Below are 21,884 nucleotides of genomic sequence, written 5' to 3'. Positions count from 1 at the left end.
GCCACTCACACCACCAGTGAGACACTGATACAGCCACTCACAAGCGAATTCAGCCACTCACACATTACTCACTCACCTATGTAACTACTCACACACCCACTCACCAATATATCCACTGACACAGGCATTCACTCTCCCATATAGCCACTCACACACCCACTTATTCACCCATACAGCTATTCTCACCCATTCACCCACCCATTCACCTACTCACACACCTACTCACTCAATCAACAATACAGCCACTCACACACCTACTCAGTCACCCATACAGCTACTTACACACTCACTTATTGACCAATACAGGCACCAACATACCCACTCACATACGCACACAGCCACTCACACATCCACACACAGATGGATACAGTCACACACACTCACATAATATACATTAGAAATAGTATCACTCATTAGTAGAACACAAATCATACTAATTTAACTTTTGAGGTACCTTGGTACATATTTTTAACACACAAACTTTAAAAAAACATTTCTAATCACTGGATGATATCATCAGTGATGTCATCTGTGATGTCACTGACCATGTCATGAGTGATGTAATATGTGAAGTCATACGCAGGGCATTGAGGGGCGTAAGTTATAGTTAGCCTACATAACTATGACTCCTAAATTTCACTGGTTTTGCCCAAGGATACTCCACAGAGCTCGAGCAAAGTATTGGTAAGGGTGCCTGCTGCAGTCTTTGAGGACACCTGATCCAATATGGCCGGCCATTGGAAAATTTTCGAACGCTCACAGTTAATCAAAATTGTGTGTTCTTGAGGACAAACAGAGTATTTCATATGCACACATCCATATAGGTTGCCATAACTAACTTAAAACTAATTTTCACCAACTCAGAATCAAAGATAAATGTGAGAGGTGTCTGCCAAGGTGAGTGCAGATTTAAAGGTTCAAAGCTTATTCATGAAAATGGCATTTACTTAATCATAGCTAGAGGTGTTACATCCATTATATTTATGCTGTGGCTGTAAAAATATATGAAGTCAACAATACATGTTATTTAGAGCAAGTACTAATAAACTTGTTTTCACACATTTATTACTACAGTGCAAAGTCAAGTTCGAGTTCATTACCACAGTGTAGCAAAAGTGTCATGAGAAAAACCTTTTACTGCCTCACAGATACTGATATCTTTATAATAAACAACAAGAATGAGCTAGAAATCAGACCATCAGGAATCCATTCAGTAATTCTTTACATTAGGTTTTTTAAAAGAACACTCACCCACCAACCTAGTTGGTGGCATGCTTCATCACTGGGTTTCCACCTAAGGAGCAGAGTGCATCCTAGTTGTGATATGACGTCTGAATACAGCAGAGCAGGATTTTCTTTTTGTGTCAATTTGTGAATTCGGTGACTTGAAACGGTCTCCAGGATACCCCTCCTAGCCAGGAGAATTTTATTAGCTGGATCCTGGGGCAAGATCAAAAATGTAATGTGGATGTGAAGGAGATAACGTTGGTCTAGCGCATCCTAAATTTGGTCTACATGTTTTAGCCAATTTAATTAATTTGAATGGCTTTCTCCAGGACCAAAAGTGAGGGGCCAGCAAATGGCCCTAAAAGTGTATGTGCACACGCACTTGTGTATTATGGTGCCCCAAAGCACCTTGGTCACGATGTGACCAAGGTGCTTTGGGGCAATGAAACACGCTGATATTGCTCTTTTGTGTGTGAATTAATTAGAAATGTTATCTGGACTTGCGTGGCAGTCTTGACCGAAAAGAAGATGTTTTTGGATAAAAATGTCAGTGCACAGTGTGGCGCTGAACACTAGCACTGCCGGCAATTTAGCAGCCTGAGGGCAACATGCCGAAACCACGAGAAAAAAAATAATATATTATATATATATACACACACACACACACACACACACACACACACACACACACACACATATATTACTTAAATGTTTTGTGTCTCTCCATGGTACAGAACAATGACAATTTTATGATAACTGGATGCATTGTCCGACCAGACTATAATGATCTGGATATTTCTACAGGAGCTAATGTTGACTTTCAGAAACCCGGACTCTCCAGCAAGCATTAGTAAAGAAAAATGTCACTTTCTTTGTGGGTGGCAGGTTCTTCCTATTCATTAATGCTTAATTTGTAATACTGCTGCTGACTCCGCACCCAGGAGAGGTATATGAATATTGTTTACCAACTTGTAAGCCGATAGCGTTAAACGGCGGAAACTGTTAAAGAATCAAGAGAAATAGATTGCCTATTAAATCAGTTTATAATCCGAGTGGATCATAACTGAAAAAGTAGACAGTTATTCATACAGACAAAAATTATATTGTAAAACATGGACTACTTTTTGATTAACTACACTTTAACAGATGCATTTTGTGCCTGCACATAAGCTGCCACAATATTTAGCAGTGATGAAAGCAGTGTATATGTATGAACCATCTTGCAAGTTGTAACACTGCAATACACATTATTAATTTAAAATTAACGCAAATTTGCGTTGTTCAGTAAAGGATATTAGCAAAAGACATAACCCTGGTTTTTATCCTTTATGGTGTGTGCCCGTCAGCTTTGAAGGTGTGTATTTTAATATTTTTGTTATATATTTTCGTACAACATAGACATTTGTTTGCTATACAGGTAATTTCTGCACCTCCCACCCCAAACATCCATTCAATTAGGGTGCTGGGAAAAGTTTAAGGTGTCATTCAAAACACAACCCTGAAAGATCAAAAAGGTTGTTAAAAAAACATGAGACATTGTTGTCAAATTCTCAACATTTGTGCATATGAATTGAAAAGAGACGGTTGCACACATTTCTCTGCCACACAAACTTTCTAGTAGAAAAATAACGAGCTATGACAAACCATAATAATTAGACATGAAAACCTATAAAAGTAATAAACAAACAGCTGATTAGGGGGTATTTTCTGTTGCTCGTAGACTAAAGATTAATTTATTTAGTCATTTTACACAACGCCTCATTTGACAATCCTGAAAACACTCATCGAATTGTGTGTCCAATATAACGAACTGTGAAATTGCTAAAATCTCAGAATGTAGTTCACAAAGAGAATGGAAATAAAGACCATAAAATGTGAAGCACCAACTAGCCAACATGTTCAGTTTTGCAGCATTGCTTCCTTATGACTTTTCCCTTCATAAACTGGTTGAGAATAAAAAACAGGAGTAACATTTATTTTTGCTCGTAATATTCATATTTTGCCTCACGAATTTGCAAAAATAAGAAATGTATTTTTAAACATGCTTATTGAGACCTCTTCACACAGTCACAAGGATGTATGCGAAGACTTGTATCGACACTAAAAATATGTTTACCCAAATGCACATTTCCACCTAAGATACTCCTCTGACTGTCCAAAGTGCAGACTAAGTATAAGGGGCTAGAATGATGCCTGGAAATCTACTCAACCCGCGATGAACTACAAAAAAATTAGATTTTAGATTAGGAGTTTATTTGTCAGTAATTCCAAGGTTCCTTCCAAATTCTTTTTTCAACAGTCATACTTTAGCATTATGACTGGAATATATAGAGTGCCATGTCCAAGGCTTTATCAGCTAAATTCAACACGGTGTGTTCAGATCTACTGCAGAACATCTGATTCTTTATAACTTAGTAAAGACAGGCATTTTGTTTTTACTTTTACATGCAACATATGTTTCCTCTCACCCGGCACCCTAGACTACAAATGAGAATTTTATGTAGCTGACCAGTTCCTGCATCCTCATATCTCAGAAAATGAAATCAGTTTTTAAACTGCTGGTTATACCAAACTTTCTACTTCCTCTCTCATCATTTTTACCCACCGATAATCCATATTTCTAAAGGAATTTTGCGATGTGTCCCGTCACATTCTGTCCACTCATGTTACTGATTTACCTGAACATCTCACTTCATATGAAAACGTTTGAGGGTGTTCAGGAATTGTTTCCATAATACTTCATCAGGATATTTCTACAGGGGCTAATGTTGACGTTCAGACAACCCGTACTCTCCTGCAAAGCAACTGCAATGCTCACAGAGTTCAGAGCTCACATTTTTCTCAGATCCCTTTATCTATACAATGTCCATTTCAGCAAAGGTTGAGATCTGAAAATGGGCTAGCCATGGGTCACTCTGATTCAGGATGGCCACATTCCATATAAACACACACCATATTAAAAAAATATATAATATTCAGACGTTCAATCTACTAGACACTATCTATTGGCAAACACTTTCTACTTACATTAACATCTTACTACAGTCAAAAAACCCAAATATTTTGCAGTAGCTCTCCGCAGAATCCTAAACAAGACAACAGAATAATGCACCCTATTCAACAAGCGAAGGAAGTATTTAAACCACAAATTAATAACTATCAAGCACCACGTTTCATCATCCATTGTGTCAAGCAAACGAGGCAATTATAAAATAAGGTACATTTATGGCCAAAAAGAGGACAGTGCTAAATCCTTTAAATTCATTCATGGCATTTAACATTCAGAAACATTCTACTATAAAACGTGCATTTTAATGACAATTTTCCCACAAACATACCTCAACAACTATAGAACACATTCAGATATGTTGGTGGAAATTAATTACTGGACATAAAAAGATATCTACCGAGCCCTGTAATAAGGGTCATCCCAGTTGCCTGGCAAAAGTCTCATTCCATTGAATTAAAAGGATTGGGTAGGAACGGGGGAGCAGGAGAGATTTAACTATAGTTGAAGCACGCGCGGTTCCTTTTCAATGGGAACGAATAATTACGCCAGCCACAAAGCAGCAGAATTTTATAATTAATTTCCAGACGCTTTACCTGTGCACGTTTTACAATAATTTCTGATTCATCAGATGCCCTCTATAATGCAAAAAGTTATATTTTCAATAACTGAAAAGAATGCTGTTTCAACCTAAGAGAGTTGCAGACAATATAAGGCTGTCAGACAGCGACGTTTGCTTCTAACATGCAAGTTAAAGGATAAGGAATTTAAAATGCTGCCTGTGAACGAAACCACTTTTCATACACAAATGTGATCTTTTTTTCCAAAGGGTAATACAACAGTACATTTACATAAACTAATCCAAACAATCTATGCATTTGACAATGGCAAACCTCACACAGACTGCCTATTGTTGGTTAACATCTTGGGGTTCTTTATGTTGGCTTGTAACACTGCTCTGGCTGTCAAAGGTTTGACTTGGACTCTAAATAAATGGTTAGAGAAGTGCTGCACAGCAATATTGGACTTCTTTGCCATAGAAAACCTGCTGTGTGTGAATTCAAAAGCTATTAATTTTTCAGTCACAAATATTCATGCCTATTTCTTTTAATAAAGAAACACTGTGCAGAGCAACCGGGAGATAATGTTGAGTAGTGGTACAGACATTTCAATAGAGCAGTTAAAAATAAATTTAGTATGAGGTCCCCATCCAAGCTATAATTTAACAGAATCAAAAACATGCCTCGTTTTAACAATGAAGCAAAGCTTATTCCCATCTCTATTCACTACCACTGGGTGACTTCGCCATGGTTCATACATTCACCCCAATGACATTAATGGTGCTCATAGGGCCAAAATATATTTATGTCCAATGAAGACTTTTCAGGCAATGCAATTCTTCTCACTGCAGTTTGCTACTCATAGTTTACAGTCTCTATTCATTAGAAGTACATGTATCAACAATGTGAGGCCTTAATGGTTTGACATGCAAACATCATGTTGCTACTGCTCTGCCCCATGCAACTGGGATGATACAGCAGTACCCTCATTCAACTCTATGCCTAATACAACTGCACTAATGAATACGTCTACAAGAGAGCTTCATGTCATCAATGATGCGGCGTTCTACTCTGGTTTAACAATGTAATTAATTCTGAGAGTTGTAGTCCTGATGCACTTAAATTTGTTCCGAATGAACTAACACATCTGCAAACAATGACATTTAAAAGAAAATCCCAGACGAGGAGCATTAGGTCCTTGGTAAGAAAGTCATCTGGTAACCGTACCCCAAAAACCAGCTAACACCATTGTGCACTGTAATTTTTGACAACCACCACTGGCACATAATTTCGAATCTACACCACTGTGGAAGGTAGTGTTATGCTTTCAAGCACAAAGCATGTTATAAAAGGGGAAAACAGAACACCACAGCCCTCAAGCTTACCTCCCATACATGAATAGTCTGCATTGCATGCTGCTATCGTCTTTCAAATGATTTATATCTTAGAGCTAATTAGTACTACACCCATTATAATGAACTAAGAGAAAGGACATTCTGGTCAAACTTTTAGCCAGCTTCCTCACATGACCATTGTGCTTGCTATCAATCATTCGTATCAATGTGCATAAGTGCAGAAATTCATTCTTTATAACCAAGATGCTTAAGACCAAGAGAGTTACTTTAATTTCCAGTGTATGAGTGTGCTTTATAAACCTAGAAAATGATGGTCCACTGTAGGTGAACCAACAGCACAAACACTGGCCGTATTGCTGTAATGATAAAACGATCCTCTTGTGACCTCAGATTATCAGGGTGTTCTCCTTGTGGAGTGTTAAGGGACTTTGTTCTATGTATGGTAGCCCGCAATGTTGTACTGTAACTCTTAGCCCCCTCATTCTCCAAGCTACCACCCCATTAAACATTTTCAAGATTAGGATTTTTGAAAAGCTGTGCAGTTTCAGATCTGAGGTGGGCTTTCATGTAATCATCAAACACAAAGACTACTTTTGATTTCTAGATTCGACGTGATCGGATAAGGTGAAGATGACCGGAAGAGTGGGGAAAAAGGAACAGAAGGCACCAACTCTTCGTCCTTTGTCCTATAAAGGATTGTGCTGAGCCTTATTCTTGGCTGAATATTCCTAAGGAGGGCATGGATTCTATTACCTCTCTACTTTTACCACCAAGTCAATGCCATCAGCACATTTCTGGAAGCCTTGGATCACCAAAGCTAGTGGCCTCAAAGACATTAAGCGTGAGATGGAGCGTGCGGATATCTATGGGACCTCTGTTAAACAGTGTTGTTTCGCTCATTGCTTTGGTTATATGAAAAGGACTGCAAGAAATACCTGACCCTTCCTAGTATGCCAATCTAATTATGCAGTTCATTCAATAAAACAGAGATCCACATAGGTAATGTCCACATTTCAGGGCCGTAAAGACAATTCAGGGGGAATTTGTGCAACCTCGTATAGTTCAAAGTTTTATTTCAACAATTCTATAGAAAGAAGGAATTTTCATCACATTGGATGAACAACTCATGCTAATATGGCGAACCCATGCAGAGGACGGGTGAATAGAGAACAACTCTCATTGTTCTTAACCCGAAAAACAGGAATATATATGGCCTTTATGCTGTCTTGTAACTTACCGGTTGTGGAGTAACTTTTGGTTCTGTTGACTTCACATGCAGGTGTGTCATCATTGCTTGCAAGCGCTCTTTGTCTTTCGAAAGCTAACAAAAGGAATTAATATCAGTTAATGTCTCAGTGAGTAAAATCTCAAGTAAGCTGCAATGTATAAAACAGACTGATTCTTTTTAAAGATTTGTTCCTTGCTGACATAGAAAAACATCCTTGCGCTGAAAATTCAGATATCAAGCATGGTTAGATTGAAGAGTACATTCACTGAACCAAGCAGCCCCCTTGAGTACTTGCAGCACCTCAGTAGGGTATGCAACATCCCAAACATTTACTAGTAGTGTAAATATCCCCTACTAAAAGATGTGCACATTGGATTCCAAGTTATGTGGCAAAACAAACAGGTTAGTGCAATAATGCAACCAGACAAAATCAGCTATTTCACACAGATCAACCGGAAGGGCAAAGTTTTGAGGCTATTGAGAATGTCATAATGGGAATAGAGCTTAAAATGTAAAATTCCAGAAAGGGAAGTTGAAATTTAATTTAACAATTATGTGCATTTTGAATGCTCATGATTTCTGTGCACTAATTGAGCATCACAAAGATCCTTAACTTAACCACAAATGCACCAAGTGCTTCAATTCTGCAACAACGAAAGTGATAATGGCTACGCACCTCAAAAAACCTTTGACAGCCTCACAGTCGCAGCAAAGTAGAATATGCACCGTCCTATTCGCACCCACTCAATCTGCTATAGATTTTCACAAAATAATTCAGTGTATATCTTCGAGTTAAACACTTAATAGAAGGAACAAGACGATACATCGGAAAGAAGACAAACTACCTTCTGAATGTAAAAAAAAAAAAGTTCATCTACAGAAGGGGTGCTGGAAACCAAGAGGAGGTGGCCATTGCCCATTAGTCATCACTCAATCAAGCAACTGTATTGGAGACTAAATTGGAATTTACATCGCCACCACCTCTGATCTTGCAGGTTTTCTTGATCAAGACTCTCAATTTGCCAAGCCACAATATAAATTGTTACCCGCCAGAGTAGTCAGCAAGTCCTACATCTGCCCAAAGCCAATAATGGCTTTGATCAAAACAAGCCTCTTTTAGGATGCATTTAGCCAATGTGCATTAAACAAACATGATGCAATCAATGTTGTGGTTTCATTTTAAACCACATGTTCATAGTCAATTCTTATCGATGTTATCACAGCATCACATTACAATACACCCCTTTTTAATAGGAGGAATTGACCCAAAAATAACTATAGTAACGTTCAACTAAACATTTGCATCAAGTCACTTTACCAGCGACAAAAATGTGCAATTCTCACAGGATAAAAAAAGAGACAAAAAGAGGGGAAATACATAGTGAAGAAAAGGATTCTTTATTGTTCCAAATTCACAATTCCTATCACTCACACAAGGAACACTACTGCAACAATCACAGGTTGGTTTATCAGCCCACTCCCACCAAGGAAAGTACCAACACCCACGCCAAAAATGTACTGAGCTTTTTAATCATCACTCCACTCCAGCCCTTCCAAAAAAGACGTGCTTTATTTTGGGAGAAAACATGTTTCTTGCTCAAACAGGAGACCTGCAGTTGTAACAAGAACAATAAGAACCCTATAATGCCTCCTGACTGGGGTGATGGGGCTCGTGTCAAGAAAGAAGAACAGTTGATTGCGGTCTGGCACCACAATCTTTGCCAACAGGACTGCTTTGCGGAGTGGCTTCCTGGTGATTCTAAGATAGTTATCACTGTGCTACCACCATTCATTTTCTCCCCTCTGCTCCTCACTGGTGGCCTATAGGCTTTGTTTACTGTCCACATCGGTTCATTCGTGGACCTCCCAATGATTTTTGTCTACATTATAATGTACAACAAATATGGGTTTACAGATATCACCCTAATATTTCACCTGGGTGTAACTTCATATCATAAAGGGCTACATATACAAAAAGGGGTAGACATGCAGACAAGTATTCAGTTTTGTAAACATTTAGGTCAGAAAATTCCTGTACACACAGGGTTCTCGTCAGTGTCTATGTAGGTAAAATCCCTGTCATTTAAGACTTTCCTGGAAGTCAAACATTTCCTTGTGGTTCCAGACTGGGGGGTTGGCTGCTGCATTCATGAGGGCCTTTCAAGGTGGGATCTACCACCTCACACTCCGGTTACGTTCAGTTTCATGTTGTTTAGCAGATAGCTGCTGCCTGACCTGAGACCAAGATCTTATGTGTCATCTCTTTTTAGACACCCACTAAAACCCAGTATGCTTTTTGCATGGAGCTAAATGTTGTAAACTTAATCCACTACTTCACTGGAAGCAACTTGAGAGCAAATTTGAAAGAAATATTACTAATACTGACAGTTATCTCCACAGCCAGTGGGCGTAGGACTTAATTACACAAGCAGCTTTTAATCCAAAATATTTTGCCTACATCTTCAGAGGTAAACTGAGATTTTGAAAGAACATGGCATCAAAACTAGATAATTTCGGAAAATATTAAAAATGTCAGCAATAAGTGCATTGGCAGTATTTTGGGAAAATAGTTTTCCTTAAAAGGAGAAAAAAGCAGTGCATCCAGTAAGCGTATAAAAAGAAAATCCAACCTAGATACACAAGATACTACCAACTATCTCCCTAGAATAATCAATTGACAGCATTTATGGAGTCAAGCAACCTTCTAGATGTGACCTAATTTGGGTTTCGAAGCAGTCACAGTAAGGAAACAGCCTTATTGTGGCCATTGAAGAACTCAGATCTACCATCGATAAGGGAGGCAGATCAGCCCATATCCTATTGGACATATCTGCGGCTATCTGTGTTTGATTAACCGGCTAAGGCAGCTGGGGATTAAGGATACAGCCTTGGCCCCTTTTATTCTTTTTTAATTAATAGGACATAATCTATTCTCTACAATTTCGAATCTGAGTCATATACCTTGCCCTGTGGTGTGCCACAGTGCTCATCTCGAAGTCCTACACTTTTTAATATATCACGCCTTAGACTATTTCAATCAAATAATTTCGGTTTTCATTGGTGTTCTACGCCGACGATATCCAAATAGTAGAATCATTTTCTAGTTCAGACTACGAAATAGGTAATATCTTTCGAGATTGCATGTCAGCAGTTAGCAATTAGATAGGCAACTGCTGCCTCAAATTAAACTCTTCCAAAACAGTGGTGATGCTGTTCGGGCACGACACCTACTTCTGGTCCCCATCTTGGTGGCCACAAGAGTTGGGGACTCCGCCGGTTCCCAAGAATAAAATTTAAAATGTGGGTGTCATTCTGGATAATAGACTCACTTATAAGAATCAGTGTCACCGGTCATCTCCTCCCCCGATTTTGTTTAAAAAATCATAAAAAAGATTTCTCACTAAATCCCTTTTGAGTTATTAAAGACTGTAGTCTTTGCATTAATTCTCTCCCATATTGACTATGGCAACAGCCAATATCTAAATCTACAAATGGGCCTTTTAACTAAACAACAAATGTTGCCAGGATGTTGCTGAATCTCCCTAAATTCCATTCAGCCACTCAGGATCTCAATCAACTAGACTGGCTCACTGCGCAAAAACATGCTATTTTCAAAGCCTTATGCATAGCATTCAGATGCTTGGATGGGTCAGGTCCAGGCCACCAAAAGAAGTATTTTAGGTGGTACACTCCAAGAAGAGCTCGTTACACAAATACCACCAGAAATCTGGTGGGGTCGTCCCACAAATTTCTCTCTTGAGGAGGCAGCTTCATTAGCTGCACAACCTTACACTGGAATACTCTTCCCCTTGGTATCAAATCTGCATCGACTCTCATGACTTTTATGAAATATTTAAATACATGCCTTACTAGCAATTAATCAGGGCCCACCTGGTGTCAGAAGCTGGCGCCAAGACACCTCCGGTCATATGAACACTTTACAAAATTTCAAATCAATCAGAAAAATTGAATGATGAATTTCAGGAAAAACAAATTATTTTATCTCACTGTGTTTTTTAATCTTGCATAAAGGCAAAGTGAGATTCAAAATCCGGATTCCATTGCTGGATTTCCACACTTTAACTAAATTATGGGGATGCCGTCAATGGCAATTGCCTGGTCGGCGAGAAGAGGAAGCGCTCAACAGTATTGCACCAATGAAAACAAAAGAGAGGCTATTGATGGCGTTTGTAAGAAATTGGACTTTATTGCAACAGCATTCTCTGGGAAGGAAGTCAAAGGGCACGAGTACCTATAAACAGAGTGCTGCTGCTGACAGTCAATGTACGCTGTAACCATGACTCTGTTCAACAGCTAAACAAGTGAAAGATGAACAGGAACTAACCCCCTGATGCCTCCTTTGTGCCCATTCCAATAACTGTTTAAGAAAAGCTGGCTTTATTATTCATTTTCCTATTCAAGGACGTGCGGCATCCAAGAGTGATGGACTAAATAGGGATGAGGATGATGAATACTTTACATATGCAGGCTTCAATCACAATTCACATTTCTGCTTAGTGTATAGTGTTCTTTATGTTAGACAATAGACATATCCATCTACATTTTAAGGTTAAGACTCCTGATACAGAGTGACATATCACACTGCCGGCTGCGAAGTGCTGAACAATGAGACCTACAAAAACACAATGTGCTAAGAAAAACAACCCACAGCAGCCTGCAAAATGTAACAAAGGGAGTACCTTCGATACCAGAAGTAAATGGAAAGCATCAGTGAATGGAGCCATGCAACCTATATAAGGTGTTTGTTTCCAGAATACTCCCCGGGCTTCTGGCACTCACAGACAAAGGGCCTCTCCTAGTTCTTAACACCAAGTATGTGTCCTCTTCTGATTCTTCAGCCTGGTAGGTGGCCAGGGAGTGAAACATTCACTCCACTATCCAGGGTCACGCAGTCAAAAAGGTGTAGGGTTTAGTTGTCAAGTGGTGTGGAGGGGTGTCTCGGGATCAATCAATATATATATGGTGTTCGGTCTGTCAGTCAATTTCCTTTCTTCTGCCTGCCCCCTCATCCCCTCCCCCGCCAAACCACCTAGAGCCAATTTAGTATCCTGCTATACAGCACGGAATAAGGGGGCAGTCAGAGCGGAGGAAAAAGCAAGATGTTTGTGTTGCTGTGCCGCATCTAGCAAGAGGCCATAATGCAGTCACACAGCCTCATAAGACCTGGCTGAATAGGTCTATTTCATACATGGCAGGCACTCGATGTATTGCTCGAGCACATCAGACTAACCCTTTACCTAGTGAACAAGAAACATGGTTAACTTCCGAAGGCATGAAAAACAAGTAGCATGGCTCTGCCTTACTTAATCTTCACCAACTAGACCACCTCAGACCTACCATCAAATCGCAGGATCAAATTTACAAGGCATAAGGAACAATTCACAAAGAATACCGGATTAGCGGCTCCTATATATCTGCAGAATTGGACACCTAAATATGTCCCAATCTATGTCCGTATATCAAAGTCCACCCATCATATCAGTCAACAAAAATTTAAGACGATAAAACAAACTGGAAGTTCAGTGGGTGTAAAAAAGCCTAGACATTGGAATATCTTCCGTTGAAGCTTTTGATCCGAACTCAGTTACATGAATTATAGGAAACCATGGAAAACTGAACTCCTCAGATTTGTGTGTACTGGACCTCAGCGGAGAACACTAATCACAATTCGCGAATTTCAGAGGCGGTGAATCAAAAGTCGGTGTGGACTCTAACTCCTCACACTTTGATGCTGTTGCATTCTCTCCCTCTCTGCGAAGCACTCTCAAGTAATCAAAAGGAGACACGTAGAACTGCATATAACATAACAAATGAACACACTGCATACCAAGACATCATCAATAATTGGAGAGGAAAGCTACATTAGAAGTGGTCTGTTCTGCCTTTAAAACCTGTTACTACACGTTGTGCCAAAACAGCTGAATTTCCAGGCTGCAAATTGTTGATAGATTAATCCTTTGTAAAGCAACGCCTATCAATGCCCTTAATAATTTTTGGGGTGAAAAGATGGCTAACTTACTCAGAAAATGTGTTCTCTATAGCATTACATAGAAAATACGATCGTATCAGACCTGCCGGTCATGTGGTTGAATGTCAGTAAGGCCAATCGAGCCTTTCATTCTTCTGAGGTCGTTAAAATGTATATGGTTACATTAGGTAAAGCTAACATCTGGTATTTAGATGGCCTAAACCAGTAGTAAACTATAACAACAAGTTATTATGACATGCATTACCCTGCTTGCTAGCATTAATGTCTAAGAAGACGGAGGATAGAACTCCAGAGAGTGGTTGCAATGCAACCACAAGAAACCCCCTGTACTGCAGTGTACCAAGGTCGAGCTATTCCATCCCTAATCATTGCTCTCAGTGAGTACTGGAGATTGGAAAGATAGACCAACAATTGATATCCTGTGCTTGATGGCCTACTGAGTTATCTTCAGCAGTCAGAACAAGGCTCTAAAACATCAACCATAGTCAGCCCAAGCCAAACATACCGGACCATAAACAGTGGCTCAATGATTTTTTTTTTTTTTTTATTGGAAGTGATCAGCCACTGAATTTGTTCTCAACAAAAAGTGACTGCTTCAACCCACCCTCATTCTGGAAAAATATTAACAGAACACTGCAGACTCTCTTGTGGTGGCAGTAAAAGACTTATTTGGTTGAGCAGGTCTGGTCAATAGCACCCACAACTATGCAATGCGGTTTGCGCGAAAATTTTCATAATATTTGAAATTGTCTAGCATCCCTTTAACCTAAGAAGACCTAGATGAAGGTAACAAATGCAATCAACGAAAGCTCTCCAATATTAGCCATTCTTCTGTGGATTCTCCGGGTGATTGCATAGGTGACCATGATTTAGCACATTGCTAATCCCCCGATACTGTGGAACCATAAACAATACTTTCTAAAAACCTAAACCTACTAAAGGAATAATTTCGGATCGTAAGGACTGACATAGACTCATCGTCTAGGTGAATTTGAAAAGGAGGCCAATCACAATGCAATACTCATTTTGGGTGGTTTTAACATTATCTTCTAATGTTAGGCTGATCGAGGGGTTTCACCACAGGCAATCTGCTTCATGTGAAGAAAGGCCAAAATTCCTGCGCACTCTGCAGATAAAAACCTTAAAGTCTACTCTTAGTGAGAAAGTACTTTTAGCACACCACCAGTGTCAGTACAATGCAGCATCTCTCTTTCAGAAGATGGGTTCTCTGGGTACAACTGGACGCTGTAAATGTGAAATAGAAACATTCAGAAATGCTGTGCATTATGTAATAATTGCACAAAACGCTGGAATGAGAATAATAGAACTATGTATACTCCCCCTCTTATAAGCGGGCTGCCCAGATGATGTCCCCTACATCAAAAATACGAAAATGATACTGTCTATGTTGGTTGCCCTTTGTAGTGAACATGCCAAATGCCTAATCATTCTCACGGTGTGTCTCTCTGCTACTATACCCTCCTGTCCTTAGGTTAAAACAGTCTCAATGTACAAAAATGGCTTTCGTCTTGGGACACCTTAACAATCAATGAAAAAAACTAGATATTCAGGTCAGACATGGAGGCTGTTGACGTCAGATCACTTAACTCCGCCGAGAGTTCTTTCTTTCCTCTTCCTGCACCTTTAAACCATAAACAGGGGAAGGGGATACGAATGGGTTGCACTTACCAGTTTTTTTCCTCAGCTACACAATTGTGAAATCACCATCAAGGCGCAAAGCGCCTTTCTCTTGGTTAACTTTCTATCGGTGGCTTATAAATGACAAGCGCAGAGATACAAAGCAATGGTGAACATTCAGAGATGAACGAGTATGGTGCAAATCAATGGATTCCCAAAAGAACTTCACACATTATTCATGGGCACATACAGACTGTCCGTTAGTTCATTGAATAATAGAAAGTAAATAATTTTCTGGCCATGTTCCTGGGTGTAAAAGTGATTTTTAGGTCTGGTTTGACAGCGCAGCTGTTTAAGAGATTATCGTTACTAATTCTTTGAAATATACATAGAGTGGACTTTGGCTTCGTCCAGAAGAGTATTTATCTATCAGCCCATGGTATTGGCTGTTTGGCGAATCATTCCACCTCCGATGGAGAGCAAGTACCGCAATGCAAAAAGGACCATTTTACATCGCGAAAGTAGACTGAATGACAACAAATTAAATTCTATATCTCAAAGATGCACTGTATACAGAACACAATTGTTTTTATCTTTTGTTTTTTCACTGCAGCAGGTTTTACTTTCAAGTTTAGTCTTTAAATACAGGCAGGATAATACTTTGGCAATGAACGTTTAGGACCAATTGCTGGAAAACTAACGAAGTAAGCATGGCGCCAGGTAAAACAAACGGATGCCTATAATGAATAAATGGCTCCTCAGTGACTGGCTTGACAAATCGTATCCATCAGAAAGCTCACAGTACCTCTGGTCCACTTACATTTTGTAGTATTGCTTCACAATGTAGTTATTCAAGTGGAAAAGGGTGGACTACAAGGAATGGAGATCTCGGCTGAGGACGGCCATGACAAAACTGGAGATGGTTTTTTGGATCATGAAAGTGCCCTCCCAGCTTTAGAAATAATCAGAGAAGAATCTGCAGGTGACACTTAAATAGTCCTAATGGAGATGAGAACTAGAATGGATGATCCATCGGTTGCAAGGCTAAGAAATATATTAATTTGTAGTACTGTAGAAACAATGGAGCGCACCGAGTCTGGGGTTTTTGCTGGGTGAATTATTTTGGAAGCAGTCATAAAAAAAACTGGAGTGATTGGGCACTTCGGAGCATAATGCAGCTAACAGTATAATGTTTTTAGGAAACTGAAGCAGGAAGAGCAAGTGAGATTGTAAAAAAACATTTGGGCAATCGTTAAAAGTTGGTCGTAATACAGTTGGGTATTTATAACATGTGGTAAATACAATTATCCCAGGTTCAGTTATTTACAGCATGTAGTAAATACCGTCTATTCCTAGCTCTTAACATGAAAATGACCATGACATGGATAATTTGTTATTAATACACTGAATACCGCATGGTTTGCCTTTTTTCAGAGCCTTTTCAACCTCAATCAATTTTGCAGGTTTGACCTGCCAGAATTTATCAGAGGAAATCTGCAAGCAAGTGGTAACTTTAGTGGACGGGGAGGCCAGAGGTTGAGGAGTGTAACATGTGGAAGAACTGGGTAACATCAAGGGTGTCCCCCCCTCTCCTGTCTTGGTGTCCCCCCCAAACAAACAGCTTTGGTGCATACATACTACACTCCTACCCCACTGATTAAGGTACCAGCAGTTTTCTCCTCAGATAAAAAATTAGACGGTTATAATTTTGATTACGGGTACTCATACGAACGAGTTTTGAGACTTCCACATAACCCATGCACACAAGGGTGATAGGTCTTTGATCCGGAAACGATACATCCTTGTTGAAGCCATGGCATAGTTATTGAGAGCAGGGACGGAATCCATTCTTAACAATTCCCACTCCTGCGGACTACATCGGCCTAGCTGAGTTCTAGGGAAACCTGCCACACACTTTTCACACTTGGATACATAGGGGCAGACGGTACACTGTTTATATTGTAACTGCGGGGTGATTGATGCGGAGACCATGTGAACCATTGTGGGATGCTATACACTGAACTTCCACCAAATGCCGATAAAAAATAAGTTTAAAAATAAAAAATCATGTGATAACTATCCCAGAACTCAATCCAATCCCTGTGCAACCTCTTGTTTACTCAATGATCTGAATTCAGCCAATAATCGCACAATCAGGGCCGGAACTCTCTTCAGAAGTTAATCCATGTTGTACAGAAAATGTACCCACATATAAGCACTTTAAGACCGCCCAGATTAGTAAAGGCAAATGCACATCGGTTCTTGCGACAATCAGTTTAGTCGATAGCTGTGCAGTTGCGGCAAGTGTTAACCAGCATATACAGAAACAGAAAACAATGTCTTCAAAACAGCAGTGGGAGCATCATCAAGTCAATGGAGCTGCAAACTAAATCTAGTGCGCAGCTAAAGATATTGGTCACACAACCTTGAGATGAACGCCGCATTCTACCTATAAATGTGTGAATAATATTGGAGCATGACAGTGGCAGCAATACTAATGCATCCTAATCAATTTTCCATTTCAGTAGCAATTGTAGAAAGAATGCTGTTGTACAGCAGCTTAATGGAAGATGCACTGCTCTTGAATCTCGCATTTAATATGCTCACATGTCTTGCTTTCTAAACTAAAATAATTAAATAAGAAAAGAATTAACCTTTCCGAATCAGGTACACAAGACACTTTAAATGTCCTTGATTGAACTTTGATTCGATTAATATAAATACCGTAATTCTTGCCCATCTGTCAATCAAGAACGGCAAGACAATGGTGAATATTTGTCTCTTATTTAGGATCAAGTGGCATTGCAAAAAGAACATTTTAAGATAATTAAAAGTCATGTAATTAAGAGAAGTACCTTCTCACCATAAAAACACAAAAACTTTCAGCATGTTTTGCAGACTTTTCTCTCAGATTATTTGGAGATGTAAATGACTTTTAACTCAGTAAAATTCCAAATGTAATTATCTTCTCTGTTTTGCCCTGGGCTTTCCATATATCTCTTCACTGCGGCCTTGCATACAAAGCAGGGTTCTCATCTGCGGTTAGCTACATTATGCTCAACGTTGTTTTAATTTCTCCTCCGTATTAACCTTATGACTATGCAGACACACGCTGTCACCCCATCTAGAAGGGCAAGAAACACTGAATCTTAAATGCATTTAAGAATTTCTGAATTTAGATTCAAAGGCGCAATACATTTGCCTCATATCTTTATCGCTCAGAACGTTTTGTTTCCCACATTGATACTTTCAGAAACTAATTTGCAGATAGAAATGCTACAATACATTACTAGTTAACACCGGGTCTGTCTTTGCATTTGAAATGAACTGAGCATCAATAAAAGAATTGAAACCAGGGATTAGTGGCAGTCTGTAACTGTGAGCAGAGGCTATGTGGACTAGGACGAAATAGTAGGGGTTCATGGCCATTTGTGAGAGATTATGGTTTACACGTAAATATGTCCTTCTAGGCATAGGCGAGATAATAGTCCGCCACATGTATTATCTTCTGAATTTGGCGCAAACAACTGTGAATGTCGGCTAGTTCATGCCGGCAGCTCTTTTAAACCGTGTCAGGGACGTGTTAGCCAATGTGTCGGCTCAATTGCCAAGCGTATAGAAATTATACCGATTTTTATAGTTGCAGCTGAAGAGAGGCCTATTACCTTCAACAAACTATCCATATTAGGGCATTGACATTTTTTGTTTTCAGGCGAGACACGGCAATGCATTATTATAACTCAACCAAGCACCCAGAGAATCCACGTAAGCACTGGTAAAAAAGGTGACAGCACTAACCTTAAGGGAGCACTGGCCTAACGAAAGTTGAGGCCCCCCCCCTTCAAGGTACATAAAGGGCCCCCCATTCCGTATTTACAATGGAGCTCTCAGGACTGAGTACGGTGCGGAGGGGGCCCCCTGCAGCTCGGGGGCTGCGGGGGCCTGTGTTACGCCCCTGTAAGTGAGCTCAAAAGTTGAGGACTACACAGGAAAATATTGACAAGGTGTTGAGCCCTCTTTAAACGTTACGATTCTCGAGAAGACACTCCTGGTAGGATCTCAATAGTGACTATGGCAAACTATGCTCAAAAAGTCCTTCATCCTGCGGCCTGTGACAATTGTAATGTTATACGCCTCTTCAGCCGCAAATGAAACCAGCACCACAGATGGTAGACCACGTTCTTCCTTTACTTTCTCAAAAAATAACTAACCATATATCCCCCTTCAGGGTTTCCATTGGATTTGTTCAGTAAATGTCAAATGTGTCTGAATTTCAAGGCTCTGTGAAAATAGGATTTTAAGGGGGCACACAGAACTGGTAAAAAGATTGCATTTAAAATACAGCTATTTAAATCAAACATTAGCAAATCCAACTAGCTTGACGTTGGCAGCCAACCTTTTGGGTTTTCTAATGCTTTTTTTCTTTTCTAATGTTTTTTGTAAAACCTTGTTTGTTCATCAAACAGTCCCGTCTATTTTTGTTTCACCAAAAAAGACACTAGGCCTGTAGACCCTGGCATTAAAGGGGACTACTTTTTCCAAGTAAGTTCACATTGTGCAAGAGCAGACCATCATCCACAATGAGGTGAGCCAATGGCAGAAGTGGGCTACGGTGGAAGAAAGATCTGAATGATAGAACACATCAATGCATGAAGAAGAGCGATAGCTGAAAGCCCCTTCAAGTATTTTCTACATAGAATTTTATTAAAATCAGAAGGTCTTGACGACGACCAGACTTAATGAATGCATTCATGGATATGATCTAAGACAAACATTTTTTTTTTAATCAGGTAAAAGGTCAAAGCAGCCATTAGCAAAAAACATTAACAGGCGCAATACATCACAAAACTGTGTAGGCTCAAGGAACTTAATGCTTACTCACACTCCACATACTACAGTCGAAATTATCCACTGTTTTATTCACAAAGAGAATCGAACAATGTGGGGTCTAAAATGTTTGCTCCACAGAAAAGATTCACACGATTAGAAAACCTCTTGCATCTCTCTTCAGCCAACCTCTGAAGCATCTCATTGCTTCTTCACCTCTGCAAGACCTCACAACAAAAAGAAGTCTTGCCTCTTCTTCATTCACCTGTCTCGCAGATGAAGTGACTTCTTTCTTTCCAGGTTTATTCTTACTGTCTAACTCCAAGCACGCCACATTACTTTGAAAAAACAAATTATTTGTTTAAGTAAGTTTATGTAATAGTTTTGACCGGTCGTTACATTTCTCTTGGATTTGAGAGAGATTTGTACAGTAACATTTCCAGAACAAATTACAACCCCTTTATATCTGCAGTGGCAATTCTTTTTTTTTTTTTAACTCATATTTAAGTTATGAATCATTTTAGGTAATTAAAGGCCTCTCACACAACACTAAACCCTTAGGATCACTTGTTATGTGTCTGCCCATAGTTGCTGGAGTGCGGGGATGGAAAATGGCCGAGACATTAGTGTTAAGAATCTCTCTATATATGTGCTGGAATCTACAATGTTTCCATGTTGAGCTAACTGGTCAAAAGTAGCTTGCTGCTCCACCACCAGAAATGAGAATGATCTATCCTCTTGGATGGGATCACAGATACAATGTAGGGTTCCAAGCTTACATTCCGAGTGCCTTTGGGGCCGATGGGTTCGTAGAGGGCGAATTTATTAGCGTGGTCTCTGAGAGTTGCCAGCTGTCTGATTATGTCCCAGCCTTCGATGAGGAGATGGCAGAATGCATTTGTTGACTCACATATTAATACTTTGCATGCTCATGAACGAGTGGCTTTTATACACCAGTTCAGTGGCATTCCAAGGCAGGATATGCTTGCTCAGGCCAGGGAATTGGGAACGCTTGGCCGAATCTTATCTGAATTAAAAAGTAATTGGGATGCACTTAGTGAATTTCTAAGGGACGCTATCTAAAGTCTGCACTAATCTGAGATTAACGGGATGACCTACATATACAATTAAAATAACAGGAAAATGGTGCGGATTAGCCAAGTAACTGAAATTGTGCAGACATTTTAAATAGTGGTAAAAGAATAGGTAATGAGTCACCTCACAATTTAGAGCAACAATACTTGGGTAGAACTGTTTATGACATATTGTGTGTTTATGCTATGCAACCAGTAGTGTGACTCCCTGTATTCTGAAGATGGACAGAAAGAGGTCATGGTTGAAGCTGTTGGAAGCTAACACATCTAAAAGGCAAATGCTTCAGTACAGTTTTCCTTCATGAGCTAAGCACATCATGTTTTTCAAGGATCAGTTGATCACTGCAAGCATCTAAAGAACTTCTGTTACAGATACCCGAAATCAAGAAAACACAATCTGGCAGGAGCTCTCGTGACTTCTAAAAGATAAACTCTGAGCAACCTTCCTTTAATCATTTATGCCATGAACAATTATTTTGGCTTCAGAAACAATGCTAAAACCTATTCAACAACTAAACATCCAAGGACATCGATATATGTCAGCTATTTAAGAGTAAGTCTGTAACTAAAAAAAACCCACAATTCATGGAATCCCTTGGGGCCAGATGTAGGATGGATTTTTGCATGCGCAAACGGGTTTTAGACCCGTTTGCGCATGCAATAATCCTGTTGGCCATTTACAAACCCTATTTTGTGAGTCGCAAAAAATTGCGACTCACCAAATAGTGTTTTGCCACTCGCTATTAGGAAGGGGCATTCTCTTCCTAATTATTATTGGAACTTGTAGAGCGAGCAGCTACCTCGAAAGGAAGTGTCCCGGCGCTAGCAGCACATCCATACTGAGGAAGGGGGGAGGGGGCCCAGGGTGGACTGTCGATTCGAAGGCAGGCCGAATAGCCATGTTTTTAGGGCTTTCCTGAACATGGTTTCCGAGTTGA

The 21,884-nt window shown here is 39.7% G+C and overlaps 1 protein-coding gene across 42 annotated transcripts in view; it reads right to left on the bottom strand.

The window, feature by feature from the left end:
- Positions 1 to 21,884, bottom strand: part of FOXP1 (forkhead box P1) — a 1,129,017-nt gene that overhangs the window by 55,155 nt on the left and 1,051,978 nt on the right. For all 42 annotated transcript variants that reach the window (XM_085624906.1, XM_085624905.1, XM_085624913.1 and 39 more), the window contains one exon: positions 7,387 to 7,470. In XM_085624906.1, coding sequence (XP_085481032.1) covers positions 7,387 to 7,470 — 84 coding nt within the window. The remainder of the gene's footprint in view (positions 1 to 7,386; positions 7,471 to 21,884) is intronic.

The sequence above is a fragment of the Triturus cristatus genome, chromosome 9 (assembly GCF_964204655.1).
Source record: "Triturus cristatus chromosome 9, aTriCri1.1, whole genome shotgun sequence".
NCBI lineage: Eukaryota > Metazoa > Chordata > Amphibia > Caudata > Salamandridae > Triturus > Triturus cristatus.
Note: the sequence above shows the minus strand (reverse complement) of the source record. Positions and strands in the feature narration are given on the sequence as shown.